Raw genomic sequence first — 17160 nt, 5'->3', positions numbered from 1 at the left:
CAAAGGCAATGAGGGCACGGCCGCCATTGCGGCCCCTCAGAGGCTGCTCTGATCATCATTGGCTGGCCCAGGTCACGTGACTGTGATCGGCCAATCGGGCGTCGAGTTGAGGTGGCTCTTGTTCTCCACAGCCTGAGGGGGCTGAGGGGAGGTGGGCGAGGGGACACTGAGGGCAGTGGTTGTGAGGACATGGACACTGAGGGGCAGTGGTTGTGAGGACATGGACACTGAGGGGCAGTGGTTGTGAGGACATGGACACTGAGGGGCAGTGGTTGTGAGGACATGGACACTGAGGGGCAGTGGTTGTGAGGACATGGACACTGAGGGGCAGTGGTTGTGAGGACATGGACACTGAGGGCAGTGGTTGTGAGGACATGGACACTGAGGGCAGTGGTTATGAGGACACAGACACTGAGGGCAGTGGTTGTGAGGACATGGACACTGAGGGGCAGCGGATGTGCGGAGATGGACACTGAGGGCAGTGGCTGTGAGGACATGGACACTGAGGGCAGTGGTTGTGAGGACATGGACACTGAGGGTCAGCGTTTGTGAGGACATGGACACTGAGGGGCAGTGGCTGTGAGGACATGGACACTGAGGGCAGTGGTTGTGAGGACATGGACACTGAGGGTCAGCGTTTGTGAGGACATGGACACTGAGGGTCAGCGGCTGTGGGGACACGGACACTGAGGGTCAGCAGTTGTGGGGACATGGACACTGAGGGTCAGCGTTTGTGAGAACATGGACACTGAGGGCAGTGGTTGTGAGGACATGGACACTGAGGGTCAGTGGTTGTGGGGACATGGACACTGAGGGTCAGTGGTTGTGGGGACATGGACACTGAGGGGCAGCGGTTGTGGGGACATGGACACTGAGGGTCAGCGGCTGTGGGGACACGGACACTGAGGATCAGCGGTTGTGGGGACATGGACACTGAGGGTCAGTGGTTGTGGGGACATGGACACTGAGGGTCAGCATTTGTGGGGACATGGACACTGAGGGTCAGCATTTGTGGGGACATGGACACTGAGGGTCAGCGGCTGTGGGGATGTGGACGCTGAGGGGCAGCAGTTGTGGGGAGATGGACACTGAGGGGCAGTGGTTGTGAGGACATGGACACTGAGGGGCAGCAGCTGTGGGGACACAGACACTGAGGGGCAGCAGTTGTAGGGAGATGAGTTTTGGGGCTTAGAGACAGTGCTGGGCAGTTGAGCAGCATGTGGGGGCTATGGGGAGATAAGGGGCTGGGGCTGTGAGGAGATGTGCACAGGGGGCTGTGGGGAGATGGGTGTAGGAGCTGAAAGCAGTTTTCCTTTAGCCCAGCTCTCTAAAATGTGAGAAAATAAATTTATACAGTTAAATTTTAACTTTGCAGACAAATGCTGAGGTGCCCCAAGATCAGTCTCAGGCTATAGCAACACACTGAAGTGCTCTACTTATTGAAATGCTGACAGGAGCTTGCTAGGAAAACATTTGGAATTAATTAAGTAAGTGTTGTTAATCTATTTTTTTTTTCAATATTTATTAAGTACTTACTATAAAACAGGCCTTAAATTCACCTTGTTCCATTTTCACAGCTGTGGCAGTGGCAGGTTTCAGCTCACAGTGCTGCTCTCCCAGGGCTTTACAGGAGGCCACTGAGACCTGAAAGTGGATCATTAAAAGCTACCCTTAGACTGCACACCCTTCTGGGGGTGCCAGAGTATCCTGTTGATGTAGAAAGTTTAAGGATGGAGTGGTGAACTGCTTAGACTTGCATTGGTGGTTATTGAATGTACAAATCTCAAGGAGAACTGAAAAAGGCTGGAGACTGGGAGAGCATTAGGGAATTATTACAGAAGCTTGCCCCATTCTCACTTTTGCCAAGTTTAATGGCAGCTGTTGGAAGCAGAACCTGGATGTGGATCAATATGGCTGTTCTCAAATTCTCTGTGGGGAATTTCTGCTTTCTTGGCAGGAATGTCAGGCTACAGATGCTGCTAACGGGAAAGGAAACACAGCATCAAATGAGACATGAGACCAAACAGTGACTCTTTATCAGGAGTACCCACTGGGAATGCCATTCTCTGCTCTCAGGCAGAAAGTTTCTTCTATGCACTCCTTGAGCTTTTCTTCTTTAATCATTTAATAGTGAGCATTTTTAGTTTCTCTTCCAAGTGCAGGTTCTCTGATCCAAGTGACTGGGGAAATAAATATGACTAAAAGAGCTTAAGAGACTCCAGAACTACAAAGGTTGCTTAACTTCTGAGGGAAATTCTGCTTATAAAAAATGTTTTTATGCTGTCAAGCACCCTAAAGTTATATGAGCAGGAGAGCCTTTTTAAAGTAACTCCATGATCTTAAGTCACAAATGTCCCACTGAAATTCAAGGGACTTGGCCTCTTTATTCCTAGAGTAAGATAGATAGGTTTAAGCAAATCTTGCATTGATCCTGGGGGAAGAAAAATGGAAAAAACCTGACAACTGTACTTCCAGTGATTGCACTTTTATTTCCTTGGAACCACGTTGGTGTATCTTTCTATAAAATTCACAGTACAAAAAAAAAAGGCAAACTCATACTACCCAAGTGCACTACAGACGCTCTGGTCACCTACTCTACTCTGGCTGTGGGAGTTCCTAAATCATGCTTTTCTCAACTATAAGAAGCTGTGAGTTCACTGAGAAAACAAAACTCTGGTAAAAAGGTTCTTCAGCATGAAGAACTCCACTTGTTTCCTTCGCTCCTTTCTTAGGAAGTTTCTGATGTGTTATGTACAAATTAATTACAATATCAGCAAAAAAAAAAAAAGTGGTTTAACATTCCTCAGCTGTTCACCTCAGTAAGAGTTTTTCCAAAGCAAATTAGCAATATTTGGTTTTTAAATATCTGTATCATACAGAACCTTTGTAGAACTGTAAACTGGTTCACAATTTCACAATGAGCAGGAGCTCTGAGTGAGTCTTTGATGAAATATAAAACAATTCTCCTAAATAGTTTCCAGATATTGAGTGAGCAGCTGAACTTTCCTTGTGGGTCCCTTCCATTCAGGCCATTTTATGATCCTCAGTACTTTCTGGATGACATTTAGAAGCAATTACACTGTTCCATATCTGCAAAACAACTTGGTTTAGCCCAAATTTTCCTTCTCAGAACAGAATTTTAGCAATACTTCATTTATTAAAAGTAGTAAACCAGCATTACTTGACATGACATGAGTCATTTTACCTTGAACGCAACAATAACAAATACACAAAGATCTACCTAAGATTTGGCTTCACCTTTTCCTTTACCTCATCTGGAATATCATCATTATTGTGTCTGACAACCAAATTACAGGGCTCTTCCTCCACTGTCTCTTCATCTGATTTCTGCTCCTCCTCCAAAGCCCATTTGGGGCGTTTGTTTCCCGTGGAGGAGACAGGAGAATGTTCAGATGCATTGAAATCCTTGGGGATGCTGTCGAAATTGGCTTCTGCCAAGCACTTGTGGCACAGTCTGTAGCGCCGTGTCCCTTGCTGCACCACGCAGCCTGTCAGCTCCGTGACGTGGCGCTTGCACTTCCTGCAGATCAGTTTGCCAGCCTGGTGTATCTGAAAGGATTCAAAATGTTGAAATTCAGCCTTCATCCATTTTTAAATTTTTTTAGACAATGAAAATTGTGCTAAAATATTAAATTTTTAAAAAATTCACCACGTTTAACAATGAATAATTCAAGTTGATGCGCTGCTTTTCTGGCGTTGGGTTTGGAGATGCCTACGCAGCTACAGCGTGAACTGCTTCACACTTCCACAATGAGCAGAAGAGCTCTGAGCAACTCACTGATGAAACAGAAACCAATTCTTCTAAACCCTGGTGTGTGGCAGCGGCCTCAGGGGAGACAAAGAGTTACATTGTCCCACCCCAAACCCCTTGGGAAGGGCGGCCCAGGTGCTCTGATTGGGTTTGAGTCCCTGGGGGTTCTCCCTTGGTGTGCTTCTACTGGTCCCTGACCCTGAACTCCACCCTCAAAGGTGGGGACCCTTGGGAGTTCTGTCCCTCAAAAACCCCTGCTGTGCCTCTGTTGGGGGCTCTCTGTTCTGGACCTGAGTTTGTTCCCATGCTGAATAAATGGTTTCGTGAACCGGGAGCCCGTCTTGTTGGTGTTTGATCCTGCTGCTTCCCTGGATGAGATCCTGAGGTTGCTTCCTGCAACCCTGGTGGTTTTTCCTACCGTTTGGAAGTGGTTGCGCAGGTGCTCCAGGCGGGTGAACCTCTTCCCACAGGCCTCGCAGGGGTAGGGCCTCTCCCCGGTGTGACACCGCAGGTGACGCTTCAGGTCTGCCCGGCGCTTCACGGTGTGGGTGCAGAACGGGCACTTGAAACGCATCCGGGGCAGGTCACCTGGCAGGGACAGGGCACACAGCACAGCTTTCTTGCTGCTCTTTCTGCAGTTTCCAGCTTAAAATACAGGACAGTTTGAGTTCTCTTTAAATGGGAGAAATCCCTGATATCTGGGATATTTGGATGCTTATATAAGTATGCATTTGTGTTATATATATATATATTTTCTATATAATATTATTATATTATATCTATATTCATATAATATTATATTTATATTATATAATTCTATATATCTTATATTAAAATAAATATTAAATATGTAATAAATATTAAATAGAATATTTATCTATTATATATAATATATACAATATATATAATATATATACACATATATACATGCATTATATATATACACACATATATACACATATATACATATATACATAAATATACACATATATACATATATATGTATATATATGTATATATATGTATATATGTGTATATGTGTATATATGTGTGTGTATATGTATATATGTACATATATAATGTATGTATATATTATAACACAATTATAAATATATTATATATATATAAATAAATATATACAATCAAAATTATATATAAATATATAATGACACATGAAATACATTCTTTGGGGATATAGATTTATTATATTTATATATATAAATATATATATAAAAATATATACGGAAATATAAATATATATATGTGTATATATATATGTATGTATATATAAAATGTATAAAATGCAAGCTGGGGAAGAGATAAATATATATGAAAATATAAATATATATAAATATATATATGTATATATATATATATATATCTCCCCCAGGTAGCATTTTTATTCCTATTTAACATGTAATTGACCACTTGATAGTGTTTTCTTACAACATTTTTTTGATATAAAAGTGATAAATATGCAGCTATTTATACATAGCCATCATACCTGACTCTTCCACCAGGTAATGGCTCATAGCTTTGACATTTATAATCTCTGTGTGATATATAAAGATGTCTATAGAATATGCAGTTATGATCTACAGATATGTCAATTTCCAAAGGAATGCACATGGGAATAAACCTGTCAGCTTTGTTTCACCCTCTCAGGCAGGTGATGTCAGAAGTTTGTGCTGGTTGGACCCCAAAATGCAACATCCCAGCAGTGCCAGGACCTTTCAAGTGCAGGACTTGGATTGGGTTGAGGTTGAACACCTCTGTTATTGCCAGGTATTGGAGAAACTCAGTCCTCCAGGTCCCCAAGTCAACTCCAGCCCTTAAGGTTTCATTAAACTCCACTTGGGCCCAAACAATCAGGCATATTTTGGTTGAACTTTACAGAATACCTGGGTGAGTCCCATTCCAATTCCCATGCCCAATTCTGATTTCAAAATCTTAGTGTAAAATTGATTAGATAAAATCACCTATAATTCCAGGCACTTTTTTGGTTTCCATACAAATTCCTTGCAAATCATCACCTGAATTCTAAATAAAACCAAACTTTTCCAAGGGTTTTCTATTGTTTACCTTCATTCCAGCTACTCATTACCCCTAAAATTGTGGGCATTGAGGTGTACAGCTCTTCTGCCTTTAACTCCATGAACTCAGGAGTTCTGGAAAGTTCTTGTTCTAGCTGAGTAACTGACCACCTCTTGCGTATGGCCTCTGCTCTGGGATGATATCCAAAATCATCCTGATCCACGTTGTTCTCAGCATCAAACTCGGCCTCAAACTCAGCCTCCTCTCCCCCTCGGGAGATGTGAGTGGAATCCGAGGCTGCGGCTCGCTCTGCCCTGTCCGATTTGCACCCTCCCAGCTCCCGGCTCTGGGACAGCCCCAGGTGCTTGCGGCGCTTCCTCGCGGAGCCCGCTTTCCTGCCTCTTTTGGACAGCTGGGTGTCTGCCCGCTGCAGGATCACCTGTGAGGACAGGTAGCTGCTGTAACTGCTCCAGGAGTTCTCATTCCCGTTGGGTTTTTCGTCCGGGATGGAGTAGGAACGCCGGGGATTGCTCTTTGCTTTCCTTCTGGAGCGATAAAGAGCCGGGCGGGCAGGGGTAGGTTCAGTGCTCGCACTTTTGGCTGAGAGGCTGAGGTAATGATCCTTTTCCTTTTCATTAATATCCAGTGAGGACTTAATGAAGGTCTTGCAGACATTGAGGATATCTGTCATCTGCAGATAGCTGGCGGCTGACATGACTTCGATGACATTCTGACCCGTTAAAGACAATATCCCTGAATACACAAAGTCCAGGATAACCATGAACGTCTCTGGAGAGAAAACCTCAAACGTGGCTATTGTCGGCTGACTCGTCTCCTTCGAGCTCTGCGAAAGAAGCATTTTGAAGTAGCCACTGCTGGCAAACAGCACATTGCGATGGGCTTTGAAGACCTTGCCCTCCACCAGGATGTTGCAGTCACAGAACAAGTCCTGCTTCCGCTGCTCGTTCAGCTGCTCCAGGAGATGAGACTGGTGGGAAGAAATCTCCATTCCAGGCAGGGAGTAAGAGGAAGGTTTGCTGTAAAGGAAAAAAACATTGTCATTACTATCTAAATCAATGATGCTGAATCCTAATTTAAAGACATGAGCTCTCGTTTAAAAAAGCGTTATCACATTCCCAATGCACCTCCAATCTCCCTGCGGCTGCTACTCTGCATAACAAGAGAGAAGAAACTTAACAACTCCGAAAGAGGTGAAAAGATGCCCCAGCGGGATTACTCCGTATCCCAAAAAACCGAAAATTATGTCCACCAAGCCATGATGGTTCTCAGACTCTGTAAGAGAACTTGGCCCACCCGCCGTGGGCAGAGCCGCGGCTGACGCGGGTCCGCGGCGGGCACAGCCTCTGCCCCGGCGCATCGGGGCCGCTCCAATGCGGCTGCAGCGCCCCGGGGCCGCCGCCCTCCCGGCCTGGGCCCCCCGGCATCGCCCGCGGCCGCCGTCACTCACCCGCCCGCCCGGCCGAATTGGCCGCTCGCTCCCCGGGAGTCCGGGACGCCCGACGGCGCCGGAACCGCTCCGCCAGCGCGGCGGCTTCTCCCGGCCCCGCTCCCGCAGCGGAGACCGCAGCGCCCGCCAGCCCCGGCCGGCTGCGAGCTCCCCTCCGCCCTCACGGACCGCCCCGGACCGGGCGTGCCGCCCGCAGCCGCCCGCGGGAACGGAGCCGCGGCTGCCGCTCCGCCGGAGCCCCCCGTGTCCCCACCCGCTGCCGGGCGCCCGTGGTTACCCCGGCTCCCGGAGCCGCTCCCGTCCTCCCGTCCGCGCCCCCTCCTCCGGCAGCGCCCCCGCCCGCCCCGCGCAGCCCCTTTGTGTCCGCACCCGGGGCTGCAAATGGCGCCCGCCGGGGACGCGGCAGCGCCGGCACCGAGCGGCACCGAACGGCACGGAGCGGTACCGGGCGGCGCCGAGCGGCACCGAGCGGTACCGAACGGCTCCGGGCGGCACCCGCGGCCACTGCGGAGCCCCGCGCCCTCCTCGCCGCCGCCCGCTTGCAGCCCCGACGCCCGCCCGGTCTTTCCCATCAGCGCAGAGCAGAACGGCCACTCACCGGCGGGGTGCTGCGGGCGGCTGCCGCCGAGCCGGGGGGAGCGGGCGGTGGCTGCGGGATCCCCGGCCCCACCTCGGGGCTCGCCGTGCCTGGAGGCGCCGCCGAGCCGCTGCTCCCGCAGCCCCGAGCCCTGCAAGCCCGAACGGGAGAGAAACAAAAGGTATTTGCTGACGTGGGCGTTGGACAGAGACGCCCGAGGGCTGGGGACACAATTAAAGGGGCAACGCACCGATTGCAGCCGCAGCCCAGCGCCTGCCTCGGCCCGAGCGCCCCGCGGCCGCCGCCGCTCGCCGCTTCCCACACCCACATGCTGGCCCGAGGCCGCTGCCCTGCTCACACAAGGCTTTGTTGCTGCTACCTTTGTGTGTGTGTGGAGGGAAGGCTTCACCTGGACGGTGAACGACAGAGATCCGGAGGTCGGCGGTGTAGGATTAATATTAACTCGATATCGCAGCATTTTTATAACGGGGTTTTTTGTATTTAAACAATGAGGATAATCCCAAAGCGAAACGCGGCGCGTAGGAGTGCAATACACAGATTGTCCTGTTTTCCCTTCTGGGTGGAAAATGGAATCAGGGTGCCTGATAGAAGACAAGGCACTTCCAAATTCGTGCCTGTTGGATGAGATTCTTTCAGTCTTATTCCTCGAGATCAGAGAATAATTTTGAGAAGGAAGCTCTGCAGTCATTGGTACAGTCCAGTCCTCAGAGCAGGAACCTGGCAAAGAACAGTTCCCATTTTCACAGTCAAGCGTCGGTGAGACCTTCAGTAGTGTTTAATTTATTCCAGCAGCTAAGCCAAGATAGGGAAGGCTCTTTCCAGCCACTCCTCCCAATTTTACTCACAAAATCTCTAGTTCTATGTTCTTGCTCTGTTTAAAATTCTTGATGCACCGAATAAGCCTCCTCTTTGCATTTCACGAGTTAAATAGGATGAAAGGTTACACCTCCAATGTAGAAAGGTTTTAAGTTAAACAGTATAGAAAATATTTAACTAAATGCTATTATAAGCTTTTCTTAGTAGCTTACCAACTCATACCCATCACTCAACAGTGTTGGCACAGATTTGTACCTAATGAAAAAATTCTGCAGGCAAGGACTGGAGGATTAGGACATCCTTTTCTTCAAAACTCAGTCTTTTGGGCAAAATTGGAGAATTTTTTTATTCTATTTTATTTTTGTACTTGTCTCCAACAGTAATTAAAATATAAGTAAGGTAGACATTGGCATGGCTCTGTAATGGGATAAGTCTGACAGTGACCAGATGCTTCAGGGAAGAAATGTATATTCCATCATTTTATATCCAACAGAGTGTTTTGTCATTTTTTTTCCCTTTTAGTAATCATTGAAAACTTGAGATGTATCCCAAAATCCTGGAGGATGGAACATTCTGCAGAGTCAGGATTAAGGGAAAGATACTTGCAGCAGTCAGAGTCAGCCCTCTCAGAAACCTGTGGGCTTTCAGGTATTTTCAAAACCACCCTAAATCAGTATTTTTGCTTTTTTTTTTTATTATGTCAATTCTTTAGAACTGGAATAGAATCCAAATTACAAAAGGTTGGAAAGGGAGATTCATTCTGAAGTCAGTTTTTGGTTGGTTTTTTTTTTTAAGGGGGGCTGCCCAACTTTAATATTTAAGATAGGGACAAGTGACAATTTTGGATAGTAAATATGGATGTTTAGGCAATTTAATGGCAAACAAAAAAAAAAAAAAAAAAAAAAAAGGGAAATTATGTGAAAGAACCAATCAAGTATCACACAAATCATAGGTTTTTTGGGGCAGAGAGAATTCTGTAAGAAACACCTGAAAAGGGGGAGAGAGAATTTTTTAATTCAGTACTTCAGCCTTTGAAAGGATGGGAAGATATTGTCAGAAAATAAGGATACTTAAGAGGTGAGACATTAATCAGAGGATGATGAACTTTGTTTTCACTCTTGACTGTGTTTTATGAACACAAAGTAAACAGAGACCAAGTAAAAATAATCACAGAATTCTTTAGAAAAGACCTTTAAGATCAAGTCCAGCACTAAACCTTATCCCTAAGAGATGAAGATGAAAGAAATACAAGGAAATAAATAAATTCAGTGGGAACATCCCTATGTGGTCTTTACTTTCCTCCTTGAAAGGAAAGGAAATGTTCCTTGTGCTGATGAGGGGCATGTGATCCTCACAGAAATATGAAGACAATCAGAGGTAATGGAAGGAGACAAAAAGAAAACAAATACTTTCATTTAGAGAAAAAAAATAAACCAAGGAAAATACGTGACTGTAAAATGAAGGACGTGGAAAACAGAAGGCACTTAACGTTTATCTTGTCTTGCAATACAAAAATAAGGAAACAACAACCAAAATTAAGGCAACAAATGTAAAAATGGTAACTTTTAAAAAACAGAAAAACATCGTTGACCTGTGGGAATCGCAGCCTTGAGCTAAACCTCCAAGCTTAATAAGATACTTTAAAAATGACTACAAATATCTAGTTATGCTACTGAGAATAACAACATAGAAATCCAGAAAAAAAAAGCCCTCATTTGCCCTGCAAATTAACAATTCATCTGCCTGTGTTTAAAAAGTAAAAGTCTTCCTATGGATAGATTGTTCCATCTGCCCATTTAGAGCCACTTCAGATCTTGTTCTGAAGCATCTGGTCCTCAGTATTGTTAAGATTTATGATCTCTAATTAAATTGAGTATTGATCCAAAAATCCTAAAAACACCCCCACTATTAAGAAGCACTTAATAGTCTGACCTTTGCAGTTGGCAGTTAAGATTTCAGGCCTGGAGAGAACACTTTATTTTCCCCTCCCCTTTATCCATCCCCAAACACACACAAACCAATTCCAGCCATTTTTTATCCTGGAACAGCAGGCACTGATACCTGGGATTTGTTGTCAAACTGTTTAATGGAAAGGGAAAGGGAAACATCTATGAAATTTGAGCAAAGTTACTCCATATTCATTGAAATATTTCTTGTTCTGTGTATTTGATTTAGTCCAGGTTGCTCAGGAATATTTCTTAGCCATTTCATAACAGGCATTTTAGGAGTTTAAAAGCTCCAGGAAATTAAATGTCTGTTTTCACATCGAGTCCATTTTTGGGCTGCTGACCAAGTGTCCCATAAAATAGAGTGTAAGTCTTATTTAAGACATTTTCATCTGGGTCATCACAAAGATTTTTACGTCACCCCCTCCCCAAACCTAAGCCAATAAATTATAATTTTTGTAGGAACAATAAAACACCATTTCTTGTGTCCTTGGGATGCTTCCCATGGAGAGGAGGGTGCTTAATGCTTACACTGAATTTAGCATGAAGTTCTCAAGTTGTCATTTGTTGGTCACCTGTAGCCTGGAATAAAAATGCTGCACTCTCTGGTCATGATGATACAAGAAAGTTATACAGCTTTTACACAACTAAAAATAAAATAGTGACTTTTTAGCTGTCCCTGGGAAAGGTTATATAGTATATATATATATATATTTATATGGGCTTGTTGCCTAAGAAACCCCAGGGTTCAGCCAAACATGCTTACAAAGCTGTAAAAAAGAAAAAAATATATCATTTTCTAAGTCTACAGCCATTGAGTTCCATGATCCCAAGAACTGGAATAACACTCAGGTCTGTCTGAGGAATGCAGAGCCCCAGGAGCATCTCCTGCTCCTCTCCTGACAGTGCTGGGTAAGAGAAACTCACTAAGCAACAAAAACAACTTCTTTTGTTAGAGAAGTTAAAATTTCTTCATCGTTATTCATCTCTGTAGCCTAATTGTGGGTGAAATGACACAAATACGGTGTCTGGAACTTCCAGTACATCTTGGTCTCACTGGTACAGACTGGAAAAGGTGCACAGAATTCAATATCCTGAGCTGGAGTGACCCACAAAGATCATCCAAATCCAACTCCTGGCCCTGCACGCCAACAATCCCACCATGTCTGGGCACTTTTGAGAGGTTTCAAAATACAAAAAAAGAATATTTTTAATAGTGCTTATTAAAACAGCCCAGTCTGAGATCCTAATTTTGAGACTAAAACATCTACTGGCATCAATTAATGATCCAAATTTTTAATCAGTTTGTCTCTGATGTGTTAAGCATTTATGTGCTTACTTTCTTTTAACGAAATAGGTCTTGAGCATATGTTCTATTAAAGATTCACCTCATCCTAATAAATTTTACAGAAGTCCTTTTCCAGACAAAAGTGCCAAAACATTTTAAATGTTCTTTCTTAATTAGCTGCCTTTTTTCTTATCATAACATGAAGATTTAATGAAATTTCATGGAAGAGTCTCTTCATTTCTGAACACTCAAGAGAGGTTGTCTGGTGTGGGGGGTCTTTATAATTTGTTTATCGCCCAATGATATAAACCCCACCTCTTTACAAGCATAAAAAATGGGAAATTTACAATAACCTGCAACTTTTGAAAAGTATTTAGAGCTCACTCCCTCACTTTGAGGCTTTGAGATGTGCCCCATTGCCTGCTATAAAAATTATCCATGTAATATTGCAGTTTCCTTGTTTATCCATAATTTCAGGATGGATTCTTTTTAACAAAACAACGCATGGGTGTTCTGCTAACAAACCACCATGGCCTCAATGACGTGTCCATAAATACATGCAAGTCTGGACCTGTTCAACCATGTGTCTTTGTAGGATCACCACCAGCTGGCAGAGGTCACAGTACATTCTCCCTCTTCCATGGAATTCCCAATCCTTGTCTTCCAACTACCTAATATTTGGTTTCACTTCCTTCTCCTCTGCTTCATCCTCACTGTCATCGACTTGCTGGATGACCAAGTCGGTTGAGCCATCCTCCACGATCTCCACGTCAGACCTGTTGTCCTCCCCGTAGTGCCACCTGGAATCCTTGTCCCCATCCTGTGGGAATTCCAGAGGTGCCTCAGCCTCCAAGTCAATGCGGATACTGTCAATGCCAGCCTCAGCCAGGCACTCGTTGCAGAGTCTGTAACGCCGGGTCCCCTCCTGGACCACTTGTCCCGTCAGCTCGGTCACGTGGCGCTTGCACTTCCTGCAGATGGGTTTGCACGCTTGGTGGATCTGGGAAAACCACAAGGGATGGATTTGTAAAGCATCCACAAAAGGGGTTTTTGGGAGATGACAAAAAGTGAAATTGCAGCGTTACCTCAATTTGAGAGACATCAAACACTGAACTGCACCAGCCCAGGCACGGTAATTGCCCACTGGAGCTCTCCCAGGCTGCAGAGAGCAGAACCTCTGCAAGCCATCAATTACCCAACAAATTCCTCCCCTTTCTTGCAAATTATCCTTCAATTCGACTGCAGCCAAACCAAATTAATTTTCTATTCCCCTCTTCTTTTACAGAAGTCATTAGATCAACCAGATACGCTCACACTGTGTTTAATTAGCCAGATTTACACATTAAATAAATCATGCAGTTGCTAAAAATACTCACAGTTCGAAAATGGCTGCTGAGGTGATCCAGCCTGCTGAATCTCTTCCCACACGCCTCGCAGGGGTACGGCCGCTCCCCCGTGTGACAGCGAAGGTGACGCTTGAGGTCAGCTTTTCTCTTCACCACGTGGCTACAGAATGGACACTTGAACCTCATCCTGGCTAGGTCATCTGTCAGAAGATAATGGGGTTAAAAAAAAATACATAAAAATCAAAGATATGTCACTTAATGCTCTAGGAAAAGGTGTTTTATGAGAAGAATAGCACGTCACTTTTATTAAAATAGTGTTCACTGGTTGTTTCAAGCAGAAAGATTTTGTGTTTTCCTGTAGATTACACAGGAGTGCAACAAAGGAGGAGTGGACCATTGGCTGTATTAACACAGACCTGACAAAGCCAGCCTGGAGCAACCTGGGATAGTGGGAGGCATCCCTGCCCATGGCAGGGAGTGGAGCAAAACGAGCTTTAAGGTCCTTTCCAACCCAAACCATTCTGTGCTTTCATGAAAATGAGCTTAAAAAAATCCCAATTTCTATTTATTTTTAAATTTAATACCCCATCTACTTCAAGAACTCAAAATTATTTAAAGATAATTAGTTAAATTTTCCAAACATACATTTCTGGACAATACATCTGTTTTTTTGGCAGTTGTGTTTTACTATTAAGACCTATTTTCTCAGGGCCAGAAGAGAGGATTCACAGGTATCTGTGTGTGAGCAGCACCAAACCCCACTCACCTTCAGCCCAGCTCCCCATGACTCCCAGGATGGAGGGCATGCTCCCATACTGCTCCTCAGCTTTGGAGGACTTGGATTTACTGGAGGAGCGGGGTGACTCGTGCTCCTGCTGCGACACAGCCAAGCCCCTGGGCATCACTTCAGCCCCTTGGCTGAACTGGTAGCCCACGTGAGGAGCTTCAACCTCCGGGTCAATGTGAACTTGCTCCTCAGCCGGCGCAGCGTGGCCGGCAGGCTCGGCAGCCCTGTCCTCCAGCTTGCTTGATTTATAGTGTGGGATGTCAGAAGGTTGCTGCAGCCCCAGGTGCCGGGATTTCTTGATGGAATCCTGCCGCTGCTCGTGTTTGGACAGCTGCTGCTGGGCATTTCTTTGAGAGGTGGGGTAATAGTTGAAATTGCTCCAAGCATTCCCGCCCATCATACAAGTCCCAGGGTCTGGGCTCGAGTGGGAATGTGGGGGGCTGCTCTCTGCCCTCCACCCTCCACTGTACACACAGGATCGGTCCACGCCGTTGGAACTCACATCTTTGTCTGACAGGCTGAAGTAGCGATCCTTCTCCTTCTCACTGATGTCCAGCGATGACTTTATGAAGGTTTTACACACGCTGATCACATCGGTCATCTGCAGATAGCTGGCGGCTGACATGACTTCAATGACATTCTGACCAGTGAGGGACAGTTTTCCTGAATACACAAAATCTAGGATAACTGTAAAGGTGTCAGGAGAAAAGGCCTGGAAAGTGGCTGTTGTGGACTGACTCGTCTCCTTCGAGCTCTGTGAAAGGAGCATTTTGAAGTAGCCACTGCTGGCAAACAGCACATTGCGATGGGCTTTGAAGACCTTGCCCTCCACCAGGATGTTGCAGTCACAGAACAAGTCCTGCCTGCGCTGCTCATTTAGTTGCTGCAAGAGGTGAAACTGGTGAGAAGAAATCTCCATCCCAGAAAAGGTGAAATGAAACGTTGCTCTAAAAAAAAAATTAAGAAAATTATTACACTCTTGACTTCAAAGCTGTGTAACTCAGCCAAATATGTCAGACCCAATTCTACGTCTATATTTACAAATAATCTAATTTCTTTAAATCTATATTTAAACCACAATAGGCTAAAGCATAGATTCATTTTCCAACAGGACAAGAGGGATGACAAAGCCAAGACCAGGATATTTGGCAGAGGCGGGTGTGCTACAGCCGGGAGCATTTCCATGCCCAGGCTGCGGGCTGGAAGCGGGGCTGGACTCGTGCCGCCCGCTGGAGCTGCGCAGCCTTCAGGCAGCTCCGGGAAGACGAGGAGCCAAGAGCAGCTGCGGCTGCGGCCGTGCCTGGAACCGGCGATTCCGCCTCGCCCCGCTCCGCTCGGGCTCCAGCCCCGCGGCCCCCCCGGCCGCCCTCACTCACCCGCCCGCCCGCTCCCCGCTAGCCCGGGGCGCCCGACAGCGCCGGAGCCGCCCGGCCCCGCTCCCGCCGCGGAGACCGCAGCGCCCGCCAGCCCCGGCCGGCTGCGAGCTCCCCTCCGCCCTCACGGACCGCCCCGGACCGGGCGTGCCGCCCGCAGCCGCCCGCGGGAACGGAGCCGCGGCTGCCGCTCCGCCGGAGCCCCCCGTGTCCCCGCCCTGCGCCCGGTGCCCGGCTCCCGGAGCCGCTCCCGCCCCGCCGCCCGCAGCCCCGGCCGCCGGCAGCGCCCCCGCCCGCCCCGCGCAGCCCCTTTGTGTCCGCACCCGGGGCTGCAAATGGCGCCCGCCGGGGACGCGGCAGCGCCGGCACCGAGCGGCACCGAGCGGCACCGGGAGGCACCGAGCGGCTCCGGGCGGCTCCGAACGGCTCCGGGCGGCTCCGGGCTGCACCGAGCGGCTCCGGGCGGCACCGAACGGCTCCGGGCGGTACCGGGCGGCACCGAACGGCTCCGAGCGGCTCCGGGCGGCACCGAGCGGCTCCGGGCGGTACCGAACGGCTCCGGGCGACCCGAGGCACCCGCGGCCGCTGAGGAGCCCCGCGCCCTCCTCGCCGCCCCTCACAGCCGGGCTGGCTGCGGGGCCCGTTCCGCCCCAAACCCAGCGCCCTGCCCGGCCTACCGGCGTGCGGGAGCCGCCGCTCACCGGCGGGGTGCTGCGGGCGGCTGCCGCCGAGCCGGGGGGAGCGGGCGGTGGCTGCGGGATCCCCGGCCCCACCTCGGGGCTCGCCGTGCCTGGAGGCGCCGCCGAGCCGCTGCTCCCGCAGCCCCGAGCCCTGCAAGCCCGAACGGGAGAGAAACAAAAGGTATTTGCTGACGTGGGCGTTGGACAGAGACGCCCGAGGGCTGGGGACACAATTAAAGGGGCAACGCACCGATTGCAGCCGCAGCCCAGCGCCTGCCTCGGCCCGAGCGCCCCGCGGCCGCCGCCGCTCGCCGCTTCCCACACCCACATGCTGGCCGGGAGGGGATGGGATGCCCTAGATGCCTCCTTTTCACACCTATATATATAGCCTCGATGACCCAAATCCTTCTCATTTCTCTTGCAGCATCCTCCGAAGGAGATGTGACTTCTTTTCTCTGTTGGTATCTGTTGTCATCTGAAGAGTGCATATCCAAAAGCGAAAGCTGAACCTCTCACCTTCTCAGGTAGAAACTCACTCCTGGCCCCTGGACACGAACGGTGATCCTTTTCCATGTTAAAAAAACCTGATTTCAGCTTCTCAAAGGCTGCTCCGAGGGTAGCCCAAGCTCCAGGTGAGGGCAGCTTGGCTCTGAGAGGAATCCTGCACTGTTCCCTTTCCTCTCACCTTCTCTGCCTCCAAGTTCACTTAGTATCTTTCTCCTTCTTCTTCTTCCCACCAACACCTTTTCTCTGATTTTGATGCCCCTGTTATTTTTCATAAATATTTATTTGCCCATGGAAACCGCTTTTGCTTAACCGAGCCCTTTGTGGCATTTTTGGCCTTCTCTAACTTCAGAAGTTCCACCTTGAAACAATTTATTTTTCTTTCCCCAGTGTAGCAAAATTGACTAAAACTTTATGTAGAATATAACAATCCAAAGACTCTTTGATCATTAGAACCATTCTCCCACTAATTGATATATATTTATTCATCTCCAATTTATATCCATTCATATTTTGCATATATAGATGTATAAGTTTATGAAAAAGGG

The 17160-nt window shown here is 47.5% G+C and overlaps 2 protein-coding genes across 7 annotated transcripts; both read right to left on the bottom strand.

Moving 5' to 3' along the window:
- Nucleotides 1-3137: 3137 nt before the first annotated feature.
- On the bottom strand, nucleotides 3138-10740 carry LOC131588074 (zinc finger and BTB domain-containing protein 8A-like). 3 transcript variants are annotated; one of them, XM_058856627.1, is made up of 4 exons: nucleotides 7873-10740; nucleotides 5855-6843; nucleotides 4191-4417; nucleotides 3138-3570 (listed from the first exon to the last, which is right to left on the bottom strand). In XM_058856627.1, the coding sequence occupies exons 2-4, from the start codon at nucleotides 6813-6815 to the stop codon at nucleotides 3238-3240; spliced, it is 1521 nt and encodes a 506-aa protein (XP_058712610.1). In that variant the 5' UTR covers nucleotides 6816-6843; nucleotides 7873-10740; the 3' UTR covers nucleotides 3138-3237. The 3 variants fall into 3 exon arrangements, with proteins under 3 accessions (XP_058712610.1, XP_058712612.1, XP_058712611.1); XM_058856629.1 differs by having other exon boundaries at nucleotides 4191-4360; XM_058856628.1 differs by lacking the exon at nucleotides 7873-10740 and adding an exon at nucleotides 7275-7443.
- Nucleotides 10741-10880: 140 nt separating this feature from the next.
- Nucleotides 10881-16396, bottom strand: ZBTB8A (zinc finger and BTB domain containing 8A). Of its 4 annotated transcripts, none has more exons than XM_058856636.1 (4): nucleotides 16202-16396; nucleotides 14035-15002; nucleotides 13299-13468; nucleotides 10881-12922 (listed from the first exon to the last, which is right to left on the bottom strand). In XM_058856636.1, the coding sequence occupies exons 2-4, from the start codon at nucleotides 14972-14974 to the stop codon at nucleotides 12590-12592; spliced, it is 1443 nt and encodes a 480-aa protein (XP_058712619.1). In that variant the 5' UTR covers nucleotides 14975-15002; nucleotides 16202-16396; the 3' UTR covers nucleotides 10881-12589. The 4 variants fall into 4 exon arrangements, with proteins under 4 accessions (XP_058712619.1, XP_058712617.1, XP_058712620.1 ...); XM_058856634.1 differs by having other exon boundaries at nucleotides 16106-16394; XM_058856637.1 differs by lacking the exon at nucleotides 16202-16396 and adding an exon at nucleotides 15752-15883.
- Between the last annotated feature and the right edge of the window lie 764 nt (nucleotides 16397-17160).

The sequence above is a fragment of the Poecile atricapillus genome, chromosome 24 (genome assembly GCF_030490865.1).
Source record: "Poecile atricapillus isolate bPoeAtr1 chromosome 24, bPoeAtr1.hap1, whole genome shotgun sequence".
Classification (NCBI taxonomy): domain Eukaryota; kingdom Metazoa; phylum Chordata; class Aves; order Passeriformes; family Paridae; genus Poecile; species Poecile atricapillus.
Note: the sequence above shows the minus strand (reverse complement) of the source record. Positions and strands in the feature narration are given on the sequence as shown.

Bases quoted from the DNA above. Each gene is read 5' to 3' on its own strand.
- LOC131588074 (XM_058856627.1), bottom strand. From the start codon at position 6,815: ATGGAGATTTCTTCCCACCAGTCTCATCTCCTGGAGCAGCTGAACGAG. The intron at 4,418-5,854 runs GTAAACAATAGA...CTGTATTTTAAG, and splicing joins AATGAGTAGCTGGAATGAAG to CTGGAAACTGCAGAAAGAGC. The intron at 3,571-4,190 runs GTAGGAAAAACC...GAATCCTTTCAG, and splicing joins TGCGCAACCACTTCCAAACG to ATACACCAGGCTGGCAAACT.
- ZBTB8A (XM_058856636.1), bottom strand. From the start codon at position 14,974: ATGGAGATTTCTTCTCACCAGTTTCACCTCTTGCAGCAACTAAATGAG. The intron at 13,469-14,034 runs GTGAGTGGGGTT...ATCTTCTGACAG, and splicing joins CATGGGGAGCTGGGCTGAAG to ATGACCTAGCCAGGATGAGG. The intron at 12,923-13,298 runs GTGAGTATTTTT...TGGTTTTCCCAG, and splicing joins TCAGCAGCCATTTTCGAACT to ATCCACCAAGCGTGCAAACC.